The sequence below is a fragment of the Galleria mellonella genome, unplaced genomic scaffold, assembly GCF_026898425.1.
Source record: "Galleria mellonella isolate WM207_F2 unplaced genomic scaffold, CSIRO_AGI_GalMel_v1 utg80, whole genome shotgun sequence".
In the NCBI taxonomy this organism is placed as follows: Eukaryota; Metazoa; Arthropoda; class Insecta; order Lepidoptera; family Pyralidae; genus Galleria; species Galleria mellonella.
Genome location: NW_026442157.1, coordinates 2309799 through 2330105, shown reverse-complemented (window position 1 = coordinate 2330105; position 20307 = coordinate 2309799). Strand labels below are relative to the sequence as shown.

The window sequence follows — 20307 nt, the reverse complement described above, 5'->3', positions numbered from 1 at the left end:
GAATATAGACCTCCCCCTATTGGAGGTAGAAAGGGGTGTGACAGTAGTTGTCACACTTGGAAGGCTGGTCGACAATGCATTTAAGCCCTGCTGATGTTTTAAGAGGGACGTTGCTGCCCATCCCACGATCATTACGTTCCCTTGCTTGTCAATTCCCCTTGCATACTATGACAATATGATAAGCCATATAAATATGTTTTATTCTTCATAGTTTTCTCATATCGTTCATGATTTTATGACAGATTGTAATATGGTGGTTTATACCAGCGTTCACCATTCATGTTTTTTTTTTGTGGAATATAGATTGGTGAATAAACTGACAGCCTACTCTATAGAAAGTGGTGACCATCATCTATAAACATAAATAGGGCCATGGATATGAATGAAAAGGCTGTGTGACTTATGATACTTCCCAAATGTTGCCATTCTTGAGGATTAAAGTTTTTTTTAATAGATGGAAATGAAATGGTAACCCTACCTGTGCTATCAGTAATTAAAGCATAAGAGAGATATGATAGATGAAAGGATGAGAGAGGATAAGGTCAGCTCCATTGTTATGGGTTCAGCAAGAATTAATCACGATGGTTTTTAGTTGAGACCGCGTGGAAGTCGATAAATATAAAATGGATGATAGACTTCATTACTAACAATCCTTTACAACCTTAATTTTTTTGATTAAGATATTATGCTTCTGCACATTGTAATTTCTGCCATATCCCATCCTTCAAAGTCAAACCCAACCACGCCATCCACACAGAGTACAGCGATAACAGTGCAGAAGACCGAAAAAGAAGTACGAAGACTCTCCCTAACAAATCTGATCTTTTGTATTTTTGTAACAGAATGCAACGTGGTGGTTGGTGCCAGCGTTCACCAACCATGTGGCGGAGACGTGTGCTGTCCGACCCGGGTGCGCGTACAAAGTAGTGGTCACAGCCCACCCATGGGACGGACGGACTGTCGCTGACAAACTCATAGAGTTAGATGGTAAGACAGTATGTTTATTATTTTAACATATCGCCCAACTTTTTTTTGACAACACCGGGGGCAAACGAGCATGCGGCTTACCTGATGGTAAGGGATTACTGCCGCCCATGATCACTCACAATACCAATGGCAATGCAGGTGTGCTGTCAGCTTTTTAAAAGGAATATAACTTACTATGTAAAAACTGAGTAAGAATAGAAAATGTAGTCAATACTTTTCATCGTTTCAATCAAAGCATTTGGCGTTCCATTTTTTCTACCTACCCTAATGGGAGATAGGCGTGACAGATATATGTATGTACTTCTCGTCGCCGAATATTCTTTTGGATGTATGAAATTAGAATGGTTACCGTATTTTTGCTTAGGGATGATAAATAAAGATGAGATCAGTTGGTCCACAGTGACGAATTCACCAGGGATTAATGAAATTACTATGATAATTTTCGGGTGGGCATGGAGGGGGACCTGAGAGGATACATTACTAACAGCGGGGCCCTTATTTCCCGATACAAATATGTAATTAACTTCTTCTTATCAAGTATGTTTAGTCCTCAAAATTATTTATTAATTCAAAACCTATTTGGGGTAGATAAACATTCACCTAACAACTCACCCGATAGAGGGGGGAAAGGGATTGTTAGTAATGGGGTCAAATAGCCCTATTACTAGTAATGTACCTCGTCAGATCGACCTCCACGTGGTACCCCCTGGAAACCATTGTGGCTAATTCTAGTTGAATCCATCAGGATGAGTTAACTGACCTGCTTTCATCATCATCAGTCATCTATCAGGTGCCCCGCCAGTGTATACCGAGAACGCAGACGGGTTACCATACCATTATCACCCACAAAAACCCACCATATAGAAACCATCATCTAGAGACACGAACAACGCTATATAATAATAAACGCTGCAAATTATTAATTAATTATAAACAATAGCTATCTACCCCAAATAAACATTACCCGAAATGCAATAAGTGCCTAATTAAAATTTAATTTTGCTTTTCATTCAAGTCAAAGTAATTCAAGTCAGCGTTACGCCTTTGTCTCGGCTACATTATTTTCTTCTCAATAAAGAAAAGTGCTTTTAATATTATACAATAATATTTTGGAAGGTCAAAAAAAGACGAAGTGAACGTATTATTTTTATTTCATCTAGTTCTAAATCAAATCAAATTTAAGTCGAACCATTTTGAGTGTCTGCGATGTCAAATTGGATTTGTTCCCAGTGACTGAAACCTTGGGATAGGTATTCCTTTTGTATGAATATAAAATTCATACCATTTTTTTTTATACAACGTAGAATGGCAAACAAGCTGACGGCCCACCTGACGGAAAGTGGTAACCGTCGCTTATAGACATGAGCAGTAGTATGGACATAACAGAGTATACTGTTTCGCTCATGATATCCCCCATACGTTGCTATTCCTGAGGACTCAGGTATTATTCCTCTGTACTCAGTAAATTCACGCCATATCTCACCCTTCAAACCGAAACACAGCTATGCAAACACAACTGCTTCACGGTTGAAACACGAATAGGACAGAGGTACCCAAGCAATCGACTTTTGTACAAAGTTTCCCTCTGGTAAATTAATAGGAAAGTAAATACGTATAGGTAAATATATTTTAGTGTGGGTCAGAATAAGTGTTTACTTGGTTACGTCTATTTTCCAACATATTCGGATCTTTATTATTTACGCAGAAGAGTATTCTATCTACTCCACAAGAGACTTACCGTGAAGATAGGTCTACATGTGCTAATAGAGTAAAAGAATATAGTATATCACCACTTCTTTTTCTCTCTACGACATCTTAATTCTTAGTATATTGTGTCAAAAACAAAATTTGACATAAAATCCTGTAACAAGCTACCTGGCCATTATGGTAATAATGTCCAGCTGTGGGACATTATAAGCAGTTAAAATATACCTACATCATGTATGCAAATATATATATATGTTTGAATGTCTAATGTGAAGTTTAAAATCTCTTGGTGATTTAGCGATTCGAACAATCTTCAGAAAATTTGGCATAAGTATAATATTTTGTATCCAGAAGGACATACAAATAGACAAGATAGCATTATTCTTTGAATTATACATCATTAATATCCTCTTGAGATAGTCTTCTACTGGTGAAACTAAACATTATTCCAAAGAAACGTAGATCTGAGATATAAGGCGCCAATAGTATATATTTTCGTTAACAACGGAAGTCTTATTTTTGGAACACACTATACATACACGTATATACCAAATAGTAAAGTAACAATATATAATAATAATAATTATATCCAATAAGAAAACAAATTTGATTTATACCTATATTATCATACCATATCAACCAGTAATTGTTCTCTCTTGAACATAGGCCTCCCCCATAAGGGGAGTTTTGTCAGTAATTGCCATGCTTAGTTGGCAACCGCGGTCTTTTTTTAATGGACGATAATGGAATGGCAACCCTGTCTGTGCTAACGGTATACGCTGAAGGGGTACCAGTGACGGATGACAGGTAAGAATAAAAAGGCAGGTCTGGATAAGCTAATTGCTTATCGTGATGAATACATCTGGGATTCAGCACGATGGTTTTCAGGAGGACCATGTGGACGTTGACCTGGCAGGGTATATTAATAGCATTGGGACTAATTCGCATTACTAACAATCCCCTCCCCCCTGGCCTACGCGGTTAGGCTTTGGTGACGTTAAAAGAGAAACGCTGCTGCCTATCCCTCGACCGTTAAATTCTTTTTTAAACACCCACGGGAAAGGAAGTGGTAGCCTATTCTATCTGGACTACATAGCAAACCTATATAAATTAGGAGGGAAAAGGATTGTTAGTAATGGAGACTGAGAATTCCATTGCTAGCAATATATCCAACCAGGTCCACCTCCTCGTTGTTCTCCCTGGAAACTATCATGGTTAATTCCTGATGAATTCATCATGATGGGCTAACTGACCTGTTTTCATTCTCATCTATCACCCATCACTGGTGCTCCGCCAGCGTATCCTGTTAGCGCAGGAGGGGTTACCATACCATTTTCACCCATCCAAAAAAAATCTATATAAATTAATAATAATTATATTCTATTAATTTATTCTATTAGTGTTTACCTATTCATTGAAAAGTCTGTACCGCCAAGAGTAGCGCCGCAATTTGTAAACAAACAACAATACACTCTTGATGAGACCTGCAATAACAAACGACACGAAACAAACTATTGTGTAGTGTGGTGTGTGTGTGTGTGTGTGTATATATACATGTCACAAACATTGATAATTTTATTGTTTTCTTATTATCATATAGTGCCTTAATAAATCGTTACAAAATTTGATACATATGTACTATATTAGATAGAGAAGAAGATGGGTCTCTTTTTATCCTGGCCATGTGGACAAAGTCGCTGGTAAAAACCAGTTTATTATAAATTATTCATAGTTCTAAAAATGCTTGAAAATTAATAGAATATTCAAATTAAGAATTATCATTTGACAATTTATTCTACGTACAAAAAACAGCAGCTTGGTGATAGTGCTAAGGTGCTGAAAAATAAGTTCTTAATCTTAGGTACATGTTTAATATCAAATGAAACAAAACAAACTATTGTATTTTAATTAATTTATTATAAATTATTTATAGTACCGAAAGGCTCGAGATCATTTTAAAAATCGAATTTGGAATTTAAAAATAGCAATAACCTATATTCAAATTAACTTAATCACAAGCATTTTTAATTGCATATTTTTGTGTCTACGTCGAATTTTCAAAATGTTGTTATCTGTTGAAAAGAACCCGCAAGAAACTCAATATTTTTAATGATGTGTTTTACCTATAATTAATTAATTACATATAATGTTAAAATATAAATAAATATTGTAACTGACGACATACGCCGGGCTATGGACAACCACTCCCTCACACTTCTTGTTCTCCTAGACTTTAGCAGTGCCTTTAACTCTGTAGATTATGATATTCTTTTAAATATCCTTTCATCCCTTAACATATCTCCACCTGTAATCAATTGGTTTAACTTTTCTTCGGGGTCGAATGTGTTCGCCATTAGGATACCTCAGATTGAAAAAAAAGGCCTCCTCTTCTTTTCTCTGCATTTATCAATGAAACTCAAATTTTTTCTTCCTATCTCTACGCAGACGATTTGCAATTATATTTTCATTTTAATCTTTGACATATCTGAAGCAATTGATGATTTTTTCAGCTGCTAAAATATCGGAATGGGCTAATCCTTTGGGCTTCTAGTTAACCCGCGAAAATCCGAAGCTCTCATTATAGGTAGTCATCGTAATTATAAAATGCTTGATCATGATGCTTTGCCTCCTGTTTACTATGAAAATGAGTTAATTGCATATGCTAAGAAAGCAAAAAACCTGGGTGTTATAATTGACTGCAATTTATCCTGGAATGAACACATTAATGGGGTCAGCAAAAAGCTATGTTTTTCATTTCATTCTTTTAAACGATTGCATCTCTTACCATTTAAGACAAGGCTTACTTTGGCACAAGCTCTACTGTTATCTCTTCTTGATTATGCCGACATATCCTACCTTGATGCAACTGAAGAGCTTTTAAACAAATAAGAGAGATTACAGAATTTGTGTATACATATATGGTCTGCGTAAATATGATCATGTCTCCGCTTATAGAACAAAATTGAATTGGCTGCCAATTCGAAGGCGTCGAGACTTTCATATAATGTCGTTTTTATATTCCGTTCTATATAACCCTACTTTTCCCTCCTATCTTCGTGAACGTTTTGATTTTCTAGTTCCCCATGACGTGTCCTCCCGTTCGACGAAATCTCTTATCCTCAAACTCCCTTCACACTCATCTACGCGCTATAGTGGATCTTTTACCGTCCATGCTGCTAGATTGTGGAATTCTCTTCCCATATCTATCCGTGAGAGTCAATCCCTAAATATTTTTAAGAGTAGACTTAAAGAGCATCTTCTATCTCTATGAACATATATTTATTTATCTATATGTGTAGGTATATTGTATGTATATGTGTATGTATATGTAGGTTTATGCAAGATGATATATTTATGTATATGTATGTGTGTATTTGTACTATATAATATAATCTAATTAATTTAATTTTGGCTATTTAAAAATTGTACACTGCTGTATCCGCTGACATTGATGCTCCTTTCCACTTTGGGTTTGCTGGAAGAAAACTCTATCAGAGTTAAGCTCGCCTTTGTACTTTTGTTTACCTCTGTCATATTTTTATAACTAATGTGTACAATAAAGTATTAAATAAATAAATAAATAAAATAAAATCAGCAACATTCGTCGAGACAACTTTTATATGAAACCACAACGAAAATAGAAGAAAATTGAGATATCTCTTTTAAAGTCTTTGAATAAGTACTGGTCTATCATATATCATCATATCAGCCGTTAACTGCCCACTGTTGAACATAGGCCTCTTCTATAAAGGGTGGTTTTGCCAGTAGTTGCCACGCTTGGCAGGCGGGTTGGCAACCGCAATTAGGCTTTAGTTATGTTTTAAGATGGATGCTGCTGCCCATTCTTTGACTATTAATTTCCCTTAGTCACCTCTTACGACACCCAAGGGAAAGGAAGGTTTTTTTTTAAATGTAAACCCGACTCCGACTTTTGAAAGATTATAGATTAAAATGAAAGCAGATCTTTTCTTTTTTAATGGATGATAATGGAATGGTAACACCGCCTACGCTAATGGTATACGCTGGCGGGGCACCAGTGAGAGATGATAGGTGAGGATGAAAAGGCAGGTTACTTAGCCCATCGTGATGAATTGGAATTCAGGACGATAATTTCCAGGGGGGACCACGGGGAGGTCGACCTATTAGAGTATATTGTTAGCAATGAGACTGATAATCTGCATTACTAACAATCCCTTTCTTCCCAATGAAAGCAGGTCAGTTGGCCTACCATACAAGAATTAACCATAATGGTTTCAAAAGGAAACCATGTGGAGGTTATCTTGAGAGGGTATATTGCTAGCAATAGGGCTATCAGATCTCGTTACTAACAATCCCTTTTCCCCAAAGGGAGGGTCTTTACGTAAGTACAGTCTATACTCTTGAAAATATCTATATCATAAATATTATTTAAGAAATTGCCAATAATGTTAAAAGAGGTTTCGTGAAAAGCGATCCATAATCATTATCAACTGAGCTAAAACTTTGCTGAAACTCTATTGATTTGTGTGTAGGCAGATAACTCTGATTTAAGTACACATAAACTGAATCGTGTTATCCATAACTAGTTTTGACTTACGACTTCGTCTGTATGAATGGGATATGTTGATTAAACTGATTAAGAAGTAGTCTATGTCCTCCATCACAAATACTATGTATGTACAAAATTTTACGACGATTGGTTAAGCTGTTACTACGTCAAGAGGTTATATATAAACTCACTTTTACATTTACAATATAACTATTTTTTGTTATATATTGTTTTATTATACGTGTCCTATACAAAATCAACCAATATATTTTTCCAATCCAAATATTTATATATTTACAACTACTCGCAGTTGGACTGTCTCTAGCATTTCTCGCTGATTCATCTATTCGCGTAACACACTCACGACATATTTTACTATACTATATATAGACCGAATTCTTTGACAATTGGTTGTCGCCAATATGTAACTAACAAATCAATGTAACAAACAAACACAGTTTACAATGTTGGTAAGGAAGTAAAGATTATTGTATAGATTGTCTGCGATAACATGGATCACCCTCCAAAATCCAAGGATTAAAAATGTGTGAGTCAAAATTAATACAAAGTTTCGACTAAGTACTATAATACTCCTTTGGTCGGATTGTTACTTAAGACGTTTCCTTACACACACAAACAAAGCACCAGTGTATGTATATGATCATTATCAAATCAGCCGGTTTACTGACCACTGCTGGAAGGAGGGATTACAAATAGCACAAACTACCAAACCCATTGCTAGAAATATACCCTGCTAGGTCGACCTCGACGTGGTCCCCCTTGGAAACCATCGCACCAAATCCTAGGTATATTCATCACGATGGGCTAACTGACTTGCCTTTTTAGTCTCACTTGTCATTCCTGATGTCCTATCTATCTATCTGTTAGCGCGGACGGAGTTGCCATTCCATTATCATCCATTAAAAAAAATTTCCATTGCTGAACATAGGGCTTCCACTATTGGGGGTTTTACAAGTAGTTGTCACGCTTGGCAGGTGGGCTGGTAACACCACTTAGGATATGATGATTTTTTTTATAAAACTTAGAATGGCAAACAAGCTGACGGCCCACCTGATGGGAAGTGGTAACCGTCGACTATAGACATAAGCAGTTGTATGGACATAACTGAGTAGTACATACTGTTTCGCCCATGATACCCCCCATGCATTGCCATTCCTGAGGACTCAGGTGTCATTCCTCTGTATATGTTTTAATAGGGACGTTGTTACCCTCCTCCTCATCCTCGACCATTAAGTTCCATTAGTCGCCTCTTACAACACCCCCGGGAAAGGAAGGGGCAGTTCATTCTACGCTGGGACACGGCTAATGTCTCTATATGGTCACACACCTTGAAGTAAATAATTGTAGGAGCGTGACATATTAACATTGACAATCTATCCCAATTATTATTTGGGGTTGACATAATATGGTTTTATCCATATTACAAAAAGATTTGGCTTATAGTTTTACGACCAGCCGCCTGCCTGACGTCAACCCTCTTTGGGAATGTATTTGTTGGTGGTTTCCGCCACCTACAAAAAAAGGAAGGGAACGTTGGAAATGCGTAAAAGGAATTAGTAAATAAAAGGTACAAGGGACTTATGTGGGAAAGGAAAGGGCACTGCAGTTGCGGAAAAGACTGGGACACTGCAGCGGCTCCGGAGGCCGAGTTCGTATACCCGTATGCCCTTGTTCTAGAATCGGACAGATTTCTCGAGAAGAACACCCCTGACGCCTTAACATTGACAATCTGTAACATAATAAATTATATTTTAATGAACAATTAAATCTTATCCCTTTATTGTAAATTTAGAAATAAATTCAATATAAGACAATGATATTATTCACCTTTCATACGTTTTGTTTGATGCTGGAAAGTCAAATTCAATAGAACAGAAATGATGCCAAAGACATTCGAAACAATTTCCGGCAATTCAAAATACATACTCGTACTTATCAGTCATGATATAAATAAACATATGTATATAGATTAAAACTAGTTGTAATTCGCGAATTTGCCTATTTAGAATAATATAAACAATTATATTTGCTAGAATAAACAGATATATTCGCATAGCTCTTTTTTATTAGATGATAATGGAATGGCAACCCCGCCTACGCTATCGGTATACGCTGGCAAGGCACTAGTGAGGGAAGATAGATAGGCGTGAAAGCGGGTTACCAGAGGGAGATTTTGTACAAAAAGCGTTTGATTGTGTACCTCTGTCCCATTCGTGTTTTTACCGTGAAGCAGTTATGTTTGCAAAGCTGTATTTCAGTTTGAAGGGTGGGATATGGCAATGAATTTACAGGGCACAGAGGAATAATACCTAAGTCTTCCAGAATAGTAACGCATAGGGGATATCATGAGCGAAACAGTAAACTCTGTTATGTCCATGCTCATGTCTATAGGCGACGATTACCACTTTCCACCAGGCGGCCCGTCAGCTTTTTTGCCATTCTAAGTTTCATAAAAAAAGGTTGATAAGCCCATGGTGACGAACTTAACGAAAATTAATCGCGTTGGTTTCCAAGGGGGTCTCCATTATTAATAATTCCCTTTCCCCAGATCGCATAGCTATGTTTCTGTTTGAAAGGTGGGATATAGATAAATTACAAAATATGGATAAATAACACCCCAAATGCCATATAGTCCTGAGATAGAATGGGCCACCCCTTCGTTTCTCATAGATATCGTAATAGTCGTAAAGGAACTTAATAGCCGAAGAATGGACAGCAGCGCATGTTTTAAAACAGCAACAAAACCCTGAGGTTGCTAAATCGCCTGCCAAGCATGGCATTTACTGGCAAAATTCCCACAATGATAAACTGCCATAAGAAATTGTCTTGTTCCTTATGACACAGTCTATGGAGGAGGCCTATGTTCAGCAGTGGACAGGTAACAGCTGATAAGATGATAATCGTGGTTTGATATATAGTATGACTCTACGTCTACCTTCTCTTGTAGTAATAACAATGTATAGATATCACAAATGGTGAATTCAATTCCATAGAATGCGAGGCGGGTGTATGCTCATGCGCCTATTCTCCTCGCCTCCCGGCGCCAATTGTGACAGCTCAGACCATAACGCAAGATGGCGAACTAGTTGCCAATATCAGCTGGACTCTGCCGGAGCCGAGTTTCCCACAACGCCTACCGCGTGGGTTGCAAAAGAAGAATTATTTTGTCAGGTTAGTAGAAAGTAATCTTTAATCTTATGGTAATAGTGTTCATACTTCAGCTTACCGATGTATAGTAATGTAGTAAATATTCAATTTTCAAAAAGAATTTAACAATTTTCAATGTTTCCTATTGATTATTTAAAAAAAATCTATTCTGTTGGCAAATTAAAACGTTTATCAAGCTGTCACTAAGAATTTGGAATTTGATAACGAAATGGTATTTGTAAAATTTCAAAGCAAAATAGATATAAATTACGAGTAGATACAATATGCAAAGTTTTAGTGGTACAATTATATGTAAATTATTTCATGATTAATGTTTTAGTTTGTTAGTAGAGCATTTTTTAAATTAATATTGTTATTTTAACCGTTAACTGTCCATTGCTGAACATAAGCCTTCCCCATAAAGGGAGTTCTGCCAGTAGTAGCCACGCTTGGCAGGCGGGTTAGCAACCGCAGTTAGGCTTTTAGAGATGTTTTAACTGGGACGCTGCTGCCCATCCCTCCACTATAAGCTAACTCAGTCGCCTCTTACGACATCCACGGGAAAGGAAGGGGCGGTCCATTCTATGCCGGGACCAACATGGCAAACTAATAATATGGCAAAAAATAATCAACAAAATTTTTTAAAATTGGTCAACAGTTTTGGAAATTGTCAGATAATTGTGTCATTGCCATAATTCAGTCAAAGATTTTGTTATTCCTTGTTCTTAGAGATCGGTAAGCTGAAGTATAAACGCTCTCAAATCAACACACATTCATTCATTCTTAAATAAAGACACACCAAATAAAAATGTAATAATAATATATTTTTTCATACAATGTAAAATTGAAATCATTAGCATCTTTTTAATGAAGGATTCTGTCCTAATAAAACGATACATTTTTTCAAAGAATTATTAATTTAAAAATATTATATTTTACCGCCTATATTAACTTGACAATGGAACGCACCATACTAGTATAGAAAATCCAAAATTATTTCTCTTCTAACATCTTACATTACAGTGTGAGGTTTTTCAGACAGGGTATATTAAAGTTTCTTCAAGGTCGGCAACGCGCACGTGACACCCCTAGCGTTACAGGCATCCAAAGGCTACAGCGACTGTTTACCATCAGACAGGCTGTATGCTTGTTTTGTACTTTCGTGGTATAAAAAAAAGACAATAACAACAGCACCACGGACATCACAGAATATCCCATTTTTCTAAAATATAACTATGCAAGTACAGTCGCTTAACAACACAAACAAATGTATAGCAGATATAAATTTAGACGACTGTACCAAGACTCTCTCTGATAAATTGGACACTATTTTTATGTTTAATCAATTGCTATTTTTGATGTCATTATCTATGTTGTTTTATTGAAACATAATAAAACGAAACTTTATTTTTTTTTAACAGTATAGGTAAACAAATGGTAACAGATGCACATCCTTCGCCATGGTTTGCGAATACCATTACACAAAGAGTCGACACAAGCGGCCCAGTGGCGACTGGGGAGAGTTCGCGGTGGCTTCTGTTACACATTGTCGAGCGAAGCGGAGAGCGACAGGACCAGACTAAAATGTTGGACGTCAAGTTACTTGCACGAGTCAACTTGATCGACGAACGAGGATGCATTGGGCCTGCTGGAAATGCTACTGCTTATGGTAATTTCCTTTAATATTGTAACTAATATTATTAATACGAAAATAAATTTGTTTATTGCCTCTTGGATTTTTAACGGCTGAATCAATAAAAATTAGAATACATGTAATAATTGGACTGGAAATGGATGTAATCCACTTTTTATTCCGGTCCATTAAGGCTTCTAGGTCAATTGTTCCGTATAGGTAGGTAATAGCTAAGATATTCCGGTTTTGTAAAAATAATAAATACATAAAGCTGGTATGAACATTTTTATATATGATAAAAAGGAGACATCGAAATATATTTTTGCCACATTATTATTGTTTATGGCAATGACTACTTGGTCGTGAATTAAATAGAAAAAAATAACTGAAATTTAGCGATTTTTTCTTTATAAATAAGCTCTTATAATTTAAGCTTTCTCCACGATTTTGTTGTTTCTTTATCTCAAGTCGTTGTTGACACAAAAGGCTGTTTATTCGATTTTTAACCTATTTTTCCAGAGGGCCTCACTTCAAATAATGCGGTAGATAATAGGAATATTTACAGCTCAAAATACTTTCTAGAGTACATTCAAAAGAACATCAAATTAATACAAATTATAAGTATCTGAATGTATTACAAAAATAGCATATAGCTTTGAAAAAGTTTCTAAATTAACTTTATAAAAAGTAAATGTTCAATTAAATAAATTAGATAGGTATTTTCCTTATGAACATTTTTATTTGATTATTATAGATTCTTTCTTCTATAATTTCTAATTTGATGTGTTGAATATTATTTCTTTTTCGTGTAATTGTAAGTGCGTAATACTAAAAAAATATATATATTGTTTCAGATCCAGATGAAATGAACAAAATTCCTTATGAAAATTATGTAAGTATATATTTGTATTTATTTTAATAATTTTCTTTTTTGAGATTAACATTGCTCAATAATGTACAAGTGTGGTAAGATTAAATATATAAAATTGATGTATGCATTTTGATGCATATAATTAAGAAATATTTTTCCATATTCATATATATTTAAAGTATATATAAAAATGAACTAAGTTTTAATGGAATTTATTTATACCGTTTTGTTATTCAATAACGCATAAACAATAATTTTGATAATTATTTCCAAAATTCATAATGTTTAAAGTATGTTGTATATATTAATCTCACCAGAGAAACTGAGTAAGACGAATAAGAGAATGAAGTGCACTAGTGCAAGAGAATTTAATTTGATAGTATGTTATGCCACCCAGGCGGTTAATCCAAATTACAAATAATACTTCACCAACTTGTTACAAAATACAAAGTAAATTCTATGCATCTTGTTTCAGATAATATGGGCTCTTTTAGGTGGATTATGTGTTCTAGCAATGGTTGCAATATTAGCAGTCAGCGCGCGAGCCGTCAAAAGAATACTGAGCGCACTCCGTCCGCCGCCCGCGTCCGCTCCTCTCGAGCCACTGCGTCGTCGCCCGGCCTGGTTGCCTCTACGGCTGCGTACGTAAGTACATAGACTTTAAGTACATTTTTGAGAAAAAAGTTTTCTTAAGAATTTTTTTTAATAATAAATATTTTTAAGAAGTATTCAACGGCTGTTTTTTCTAGCCGTAACGCAACGGTGAGCCAATTAAATCCGTTTATAAACTATAAGCATTCTAAACTTTTTTTAAGCAAATAAAAGGTTTAACAAGAAGTTTTTAACAGTTGTTTTTGCAAGAACTATTTGATTTAATTTTTTAATATCATATATTACGGTCTACAGCAAATGGTTCATCTCAGTTATAAACTGCATTTTATTTATTCCACTTAATTCAGTTTTCTTAATCTTGTTAATAAATGAACCAACGATTCAAAGAAACGATCAGAAAAATCTATACGGACTTAATAAGGTTTTGAACTTTTGATGGCAACAAACGAAAAATGACGTAGGTACTCGTATGTGGTTATTTATTTAAGCCGAACGATGACCGAACAATATTTAACAAAATATTTACTTTAATGTATATAAATAAAAAAGAAATGTTGTCTTTGGTAAAGGCATCATATGAAAACGATTGGGACAATTTGGTAATTATTTTTTATTTAATAGTATTTCGATTAAGATTTTCAGAGAAAAAGCCGTTATCGAGTCAACTAGGAATATTATAAAGTCGAAAAATATATGTTTAGAAATTTACATCGTAAATATTGAAAAAATATAATTTTTAATATTTGCGTCCCTTTTCTCTCTTTATATCTATATTATAATTGTTAATATTTATAGTAGAGGACCCTTGCGTCTAATATTACTCTTCCGTAGCACCAGATTTTTTTTTATGGGTAAAAATGGTATGATAACCCCGCCTACGGGATACGCTGGCGGAGCACCAGTAAAGGGTGATAGATGAGAATGAAAACAGACCAGTTAGCCCATCATGATGAATTCATCAGGAATTAACCATGATAGTTTACAGGGAGAACCTCGAGGAGGTCGACCTGGTTGGGTATATTGCTAGCAATGGGATTCTCAGTCTCCATTACTAACAATCCCTTTCCCCTCCGTAACACAAGAATTTGGTTTAATACTTGTTTAAATACGAATAAATATATTTCCTCTTAGAGATTCATTTCACTAATCAGCTCAAAGAGATATAGGGAAAGCGAAAAAAATAAATTACCATTTAGAGAGTTTACGTAGCTATATGGGAAAATAATTTCTAAGTCTAGTAAGCAGTGGTAATAAATAAGAAATATTCCTAATTACATTTTACTATATTTTCACTTTACTTTTTGCTATAAATATATTTCATATTCTGTATCTAAGCGGCGAATTATCATTTTACTCTTATTGAAATTTCCTGGATTAAGCTAAGTAGGCACCTAAAAACTTCACAAAGTCAAATGTTCTAAATTATCTTTATATGATTTTTTGTATATGTTACGATATCTTTTCTCCAATTATGGATGGATTTTGATAATTTTTAATTTATAATATTTATGTAATAATTTTGTTATAATTAAGATTGAAGCTTTTTTTGGAAAAAGTCTTAAATTATTCTGTTTAAAGTACGAGATATCTAATTATTATTTATTTACTTTGTTTGCGTGGATTATATAATTCACGTTTCAAATTAATGTAGATTAAGTCATGGGTAAAATCAGATTGATGAAGAAAATTGCAGTATGTGCTCGTGTAATCAATGTTTCGTTGGTTACATCGTACCTATGTCTTACGAGGTTTCTTAGGGTATAAGACTGGAAGATCCAATTACGAAAAAGATATTTTTTCTATACTAATGTAATCTAATATAAATAAATGAAACAAGAGATGTATCTCTCGTTTCATTTATTTACATAATAAACGTATACATAATTATCCAATAATGTAAATAAATAAAACAATAGATGTATCTCTTGTTTCATTTATTTACATTTTTAATATATTTTTTTAATACAACGATATCATTAGTGTACAGTGTGTCATCATTAGCATCCTACCGGTGATATATAAAATGATTTTCATTAAAGAAATAAGGGTCGAAGCAATAACAAATAAATGTAAGCCTACCACATTTACACAGCTTAATTTTTTTTTAATAATTATATTCTGTAATACAGCCTGATTTTTAGTTTTGTACATACTGATTTAAATTTTATATATACACATAAACTATAATTTAATTATAAATTAATACACCAAAATTATGTAATTGTTAGTTAAACTTGAACACTCGACCATTTATTATGCTTTATATTTTAATTAATCTGTTATAAAAAAAAAACTTAATACAACCTTAACTCAACCCGACGAATTTCTATTAAATTTACCTTTCACTCAATTATACCCGGCAAATAATTAATTAAAGACTACTTTTACTAAGCACGTAAAATTAATCTGCAAGCTTTTAAAAGCTCTCCAATAGTTCAAAACTAATTTCGAATGGATTTATTGTTTAGAAGACTCTTTAAAATTTAGAGGTCAAGTTGGATTCAATATTCTACGCCCAGTGAAATATAGGGTGAATTAAAAATAATAAATTTTAAGGCAGGGGAACTGACGTTTCTATTAAAGAAAAGTGGCCCGAAAATAGATGAAAATGTCGACCCTCCCATACGGAACACTCCTTTAAAAAATATGTTTATTTTTAAATTCTATATTCAAATTGTCAAATTCAAATTTAAATCATCTTTATTCAAATAGACTTGTTTATAAGCACTTTTAAATCGTCATTTTTTATAAATGCTACGGCAGGGTTCGGAATATTATTATTGCTGTGTATATCCGTTTTTTTTTTTACTAGTCATAAAGAGTTTTGAGTGAATTTTGAAACGTTGATAATCAGAAGGAAATTATAATGGTCATTTGCTTGGGTATTCCTGTTCTGTATGAGATTGCTGATCCTCACAACTAAAAATGCCTTCCCTCATGTTCCTCCTGCAGTTTATATTAGACGGTCACCACTTCGCATTAGGTGAACCGTCATCAAGCTCATGTATCCGATCGGTCCATAATGTATTATTTTGACAAAATATTTTCGTGAACTGTACAACATTAATTTTTTGTTTCGTTGCTCCGTCTATACTGAATTTTAAATTCACTTTGATCATCGCCGTAGCTAGGGGGGTAGTGAGGGGCAATGCCCTACCTTTACAGTCCCAATGCCCTACCTTAAAAGCCCCCAAGAAAACTACACAGATTCGCTTTTTCGAAGTCACTTAATTATGGTTTCTGCCCTATCAAAAAGTTCTTTTGCCCTACTTTAAACTGGAGCTTTTTAATGGGTGATAATGGTATGGTAACTCTGTCTGTGCTATCGGTATACATTGGCAGGGCACCAGTGATAGATGACTAATGAGGATGAAAGCGGGTCAGTAGGTAGGCTAGTACTAGATAGGCTATATCCTGACGAATTCAACTAGAATTAACCGCAATGATTTCTAGGGGGAACCACGTGGAGATCGACCTGACAGGGTAGGAATGGGGCTATTTGACCCCATTACTAACAATCCCTTTCCCCCCTAAACTGGGGTTTAGCTACAGTCCTTATTTAGATATATTATTAGTACTGTTATAAAATCATAACTTTTCTCCGTGTATCTTTGTTTGAGGCTGGTTTAAGACATTTTTAACTTTCATTTTAGTCTTGGTACATTGATCTCACTAAACCAATTGAAGTACATTATTATTATTTTTTATATATTTATATAACATATTATTATTCTCGTGTGGTCCCAGCATAGAATAAGCCACCCCTTCCTTTCCCGTGGGTGTCATAAAAAGCGACTAAGAGAGAGCCAACGATGGGCAGCAGCATCCCTCTTAAAACATCTCTAAAACCAAACTGAGGTTGCCAATCCGCCTGCCAAGCGTGCGACTACTGGGAAAACCCCCCTAATGGGAGGCTTATCTTTAGCAATGGACATTTAAAAGTTGATATGATGCATAAAATAATTTACTACCATGAAAATTAAATTTTAATAAAGTTTTAAACAGCGCCTGATTTATCCGTAATAGCAATTCATTAAGGCCACATTTTCCTCTTTGATGAACAAGTGAATGAGCAAGTCGGAAAAATAAATAATCTTGCTATATTCATATACAAGCTCCCAATCGCAACTTCGTCCAGGCGACCTGGATACGTTGATTGCCCGGGATAAATATTGGCCTATGTCCGTCTTCATTCCAAATTACTATTTAGCAGAATTGTACAAAATACATGCTTGGCTTTAATTAAAATACGAATTACAAAATATTATCTCATGTGTTAAATACATATAATAATAATAGATCCAAATACAATATTTTCACTTTTTTTTATTTAAAATACAAGTTACAAAATACAGTCAGGTATTTTTTTTTAATGGATAATGGCACACTGGCGGGCCACTAGTGACTAATGATAGGTTTCATCACTTAGAATTCAGCACAATGGTTTCCAGGGGGAACCACGTGGAGGTCAACCTGGTTGGGTATATTGATAACAATGGGGCCCTTAGTCTCCATTGTTAACAATCCCTCCCTCCCTGCAGTCAGGTATTTATTTTTATGGGTGAAAATGGTATGGTAACCCCGCCTGCGATAACGGGATACGCTGGTGGAGTACCAGTGAAGGGTGATTGATGAAAATGAAAACAGGTCAGTTAGCCCATCATGATGAATCCATCAGGAATTAAACATGATAGTTAGGTATATTGTTAGCAATGGGATTCTCAGTCTCCATTACTAACAATCCCTTTCCCCCCTGCAGTCAGATATTAGGTAAATGTAGATAGATTAGAAATAATTCAGACCAGTCTAGCAATCAGTAAAAGAATAATTCCCTTTCATTAACATGAAAGCTATCTAAAGATATTTTCTAGAGAACACACCCACTAATAAGATGATTAAATGAAGGCTAAATGTATTTGTATTTAAATGTATTTTAAATACTAACTACAAAATAGCTCAGTGTAGGTATTTAAAATACGAATGTCTAATTTTAGATAGTAATACTAAATAGATATATATTTGTATTCCAATTACGTATTTTAATTATAAGTACCTAATGCAAATATCGCCCAGTCCTGTTATTTGAGAATACTTTAGTTAGAGCAGAGAAATTTTTAAATATTTAGAAAGATTGCAAATGTTTAAGTCGTTTTTGAAAACTGAAGTATAATTGCAACGTTGCCACAAAAACTGAAAAAAAAAACTGGAAAATGAATCTATGCAATGCAGAAGTAACAACACAATAAAATGAAATTACATGTAATGTATTACACCATTTCAACTCACCACATTCATTGCAATAAATTTCATTTCATTTCAATAAAATTTTCATTAAACTCAAACATCTTTATATATTTATATAGGTATATATAACATTAGTAGGATTCGACCCAGATCCTTTGGGTTAGTGAGGGAAAGTTGTTTGGTTTCACAAATATTATTGTTGGGTTTCGAATATACCCTATTAGTTGTACCCGTATATAAATACAATGTATTATTTATTTATTTATTCATTTTATGTAACACTTTATTGCGCCAACATAACAGAATTTGTTGAACAATTTATTTAACAATGTAGAATACAAAACATGGAGAAAACATGAGGAGATAGTACGTTTTCAAAAATATTTTATAATTCTTAAATACATCTCTATCTATCTATAGAGGTATCTAAGAATTAAAAAATAATAGTTAGATATATGGTATATATACTTAGGATTCCCAAATGTTTGATTTAGAAAATTTTATATTAAGACGACTATTACAAAATTAAGATGTGTGTGTTAGTTAAAAAAAAACTGACTTCAATTGTGGCAAAACCACAATTAAAGTAGGTTTTTTTTAGTTATTTTAATAAGTTATTTTGTTTAAAAACTAAATTACTGTAGCGATTTTGATAAAGTTTCTATCGGACCAATTTGTAAGTATATCCTTTTAGATAAAAAATAATTCTTTTTTTTATTCACAATTGACAGAGTTATGAGATAACAAACATAAAAAAATTAACTGAATTGAGTATCTCCTTCTTTATAGTCGATTGAAAATGACGATTCCCTTGTTTAGGATACGCGCGTTGGGTTGCGTAACGTAATTTATTTTTATTACTATTGTTTTTTCTAGAAATTTATATTTTATTTATTAAGAATAACACACGAGTCCTCAGGAATGGCAACGCATGGGAGGGGGGGGGGGGGGGGTATCATGGGCGAAACGGTATACTCTGTTATATCCATGGTACTGCTCATGTGTATAGGCGACGGTTACCACTTTCCATCAAATTCTAATATATTTCGCGTGATGAGGACATATTCACTGACTGACTAAAAACAGTCTAAACCCTTTTCCTTACCATATAGTACGTATATACTAAATCTCAAAAAGATTTGTTAAGACGCTAAGACGCTAAGAGGTAACAAACAAACAAACTCACTTTCACATTTACATATAAGATTAGTACAGAAACCTAATCCCAACCTAGATATATTATACTTGGGAACTTCTATGTTGACACAGTCAACCTTGTTTCTAAAATTAAAAGATATTTTGTATCTAGGTATTTCTATGTTTGTAATTTTATCTGTATTACATTCTACTATGTTTTAAATTTTAAACTATTTATTTGTCTTTATTTTTTTTTTTATTAATAATGCGCAATAAATAGTTATATGTTGCCGTGTGGTCCCGTCATAGGATAGGTGTCGTAGGAAGCGACTAAGCATGTTTATTGGTCAAAGAATGGGCGGCAGCATTTTGTTTAGAACATAGCCAAAGCCTAACTGCTGTTGTCATTCCACCTGCCAA

The 20307-nt window shown here is 34.2% G+C and overlaps 1 protein-coding gene across 1 annotated transcript in view; it reads left to right on the top strand.

The window, feature by feature from the left end:
• LOC113520823 (fibroblast growth factor receptor 3-like) overlaps nt 1–20307 on the top strand; it is a 218591-nt gene that overhangs the window by 5328 nt on the left and 192956 nt on the right. Inside the window, exons 3-7 of the mRNA XM_052901767.1 lie at nt 843–987; nt 10237–10414; nt 11812–12059; nt 12878–12915; nt 13370–13539. Of these exons, the coding sequence (XP_052757727.1) occupies nt 843–987; nt 10237–10414; nt 11812–12059; nt 12878–12915; nt 13370–13539 (779 nt within the window). The remainder of the gene's footprint in view (nt 1–842; nt 988–10236; nt 10415–11811; nt 12060–12877; nt 12916–13369; nt 13540–20307) is intronic.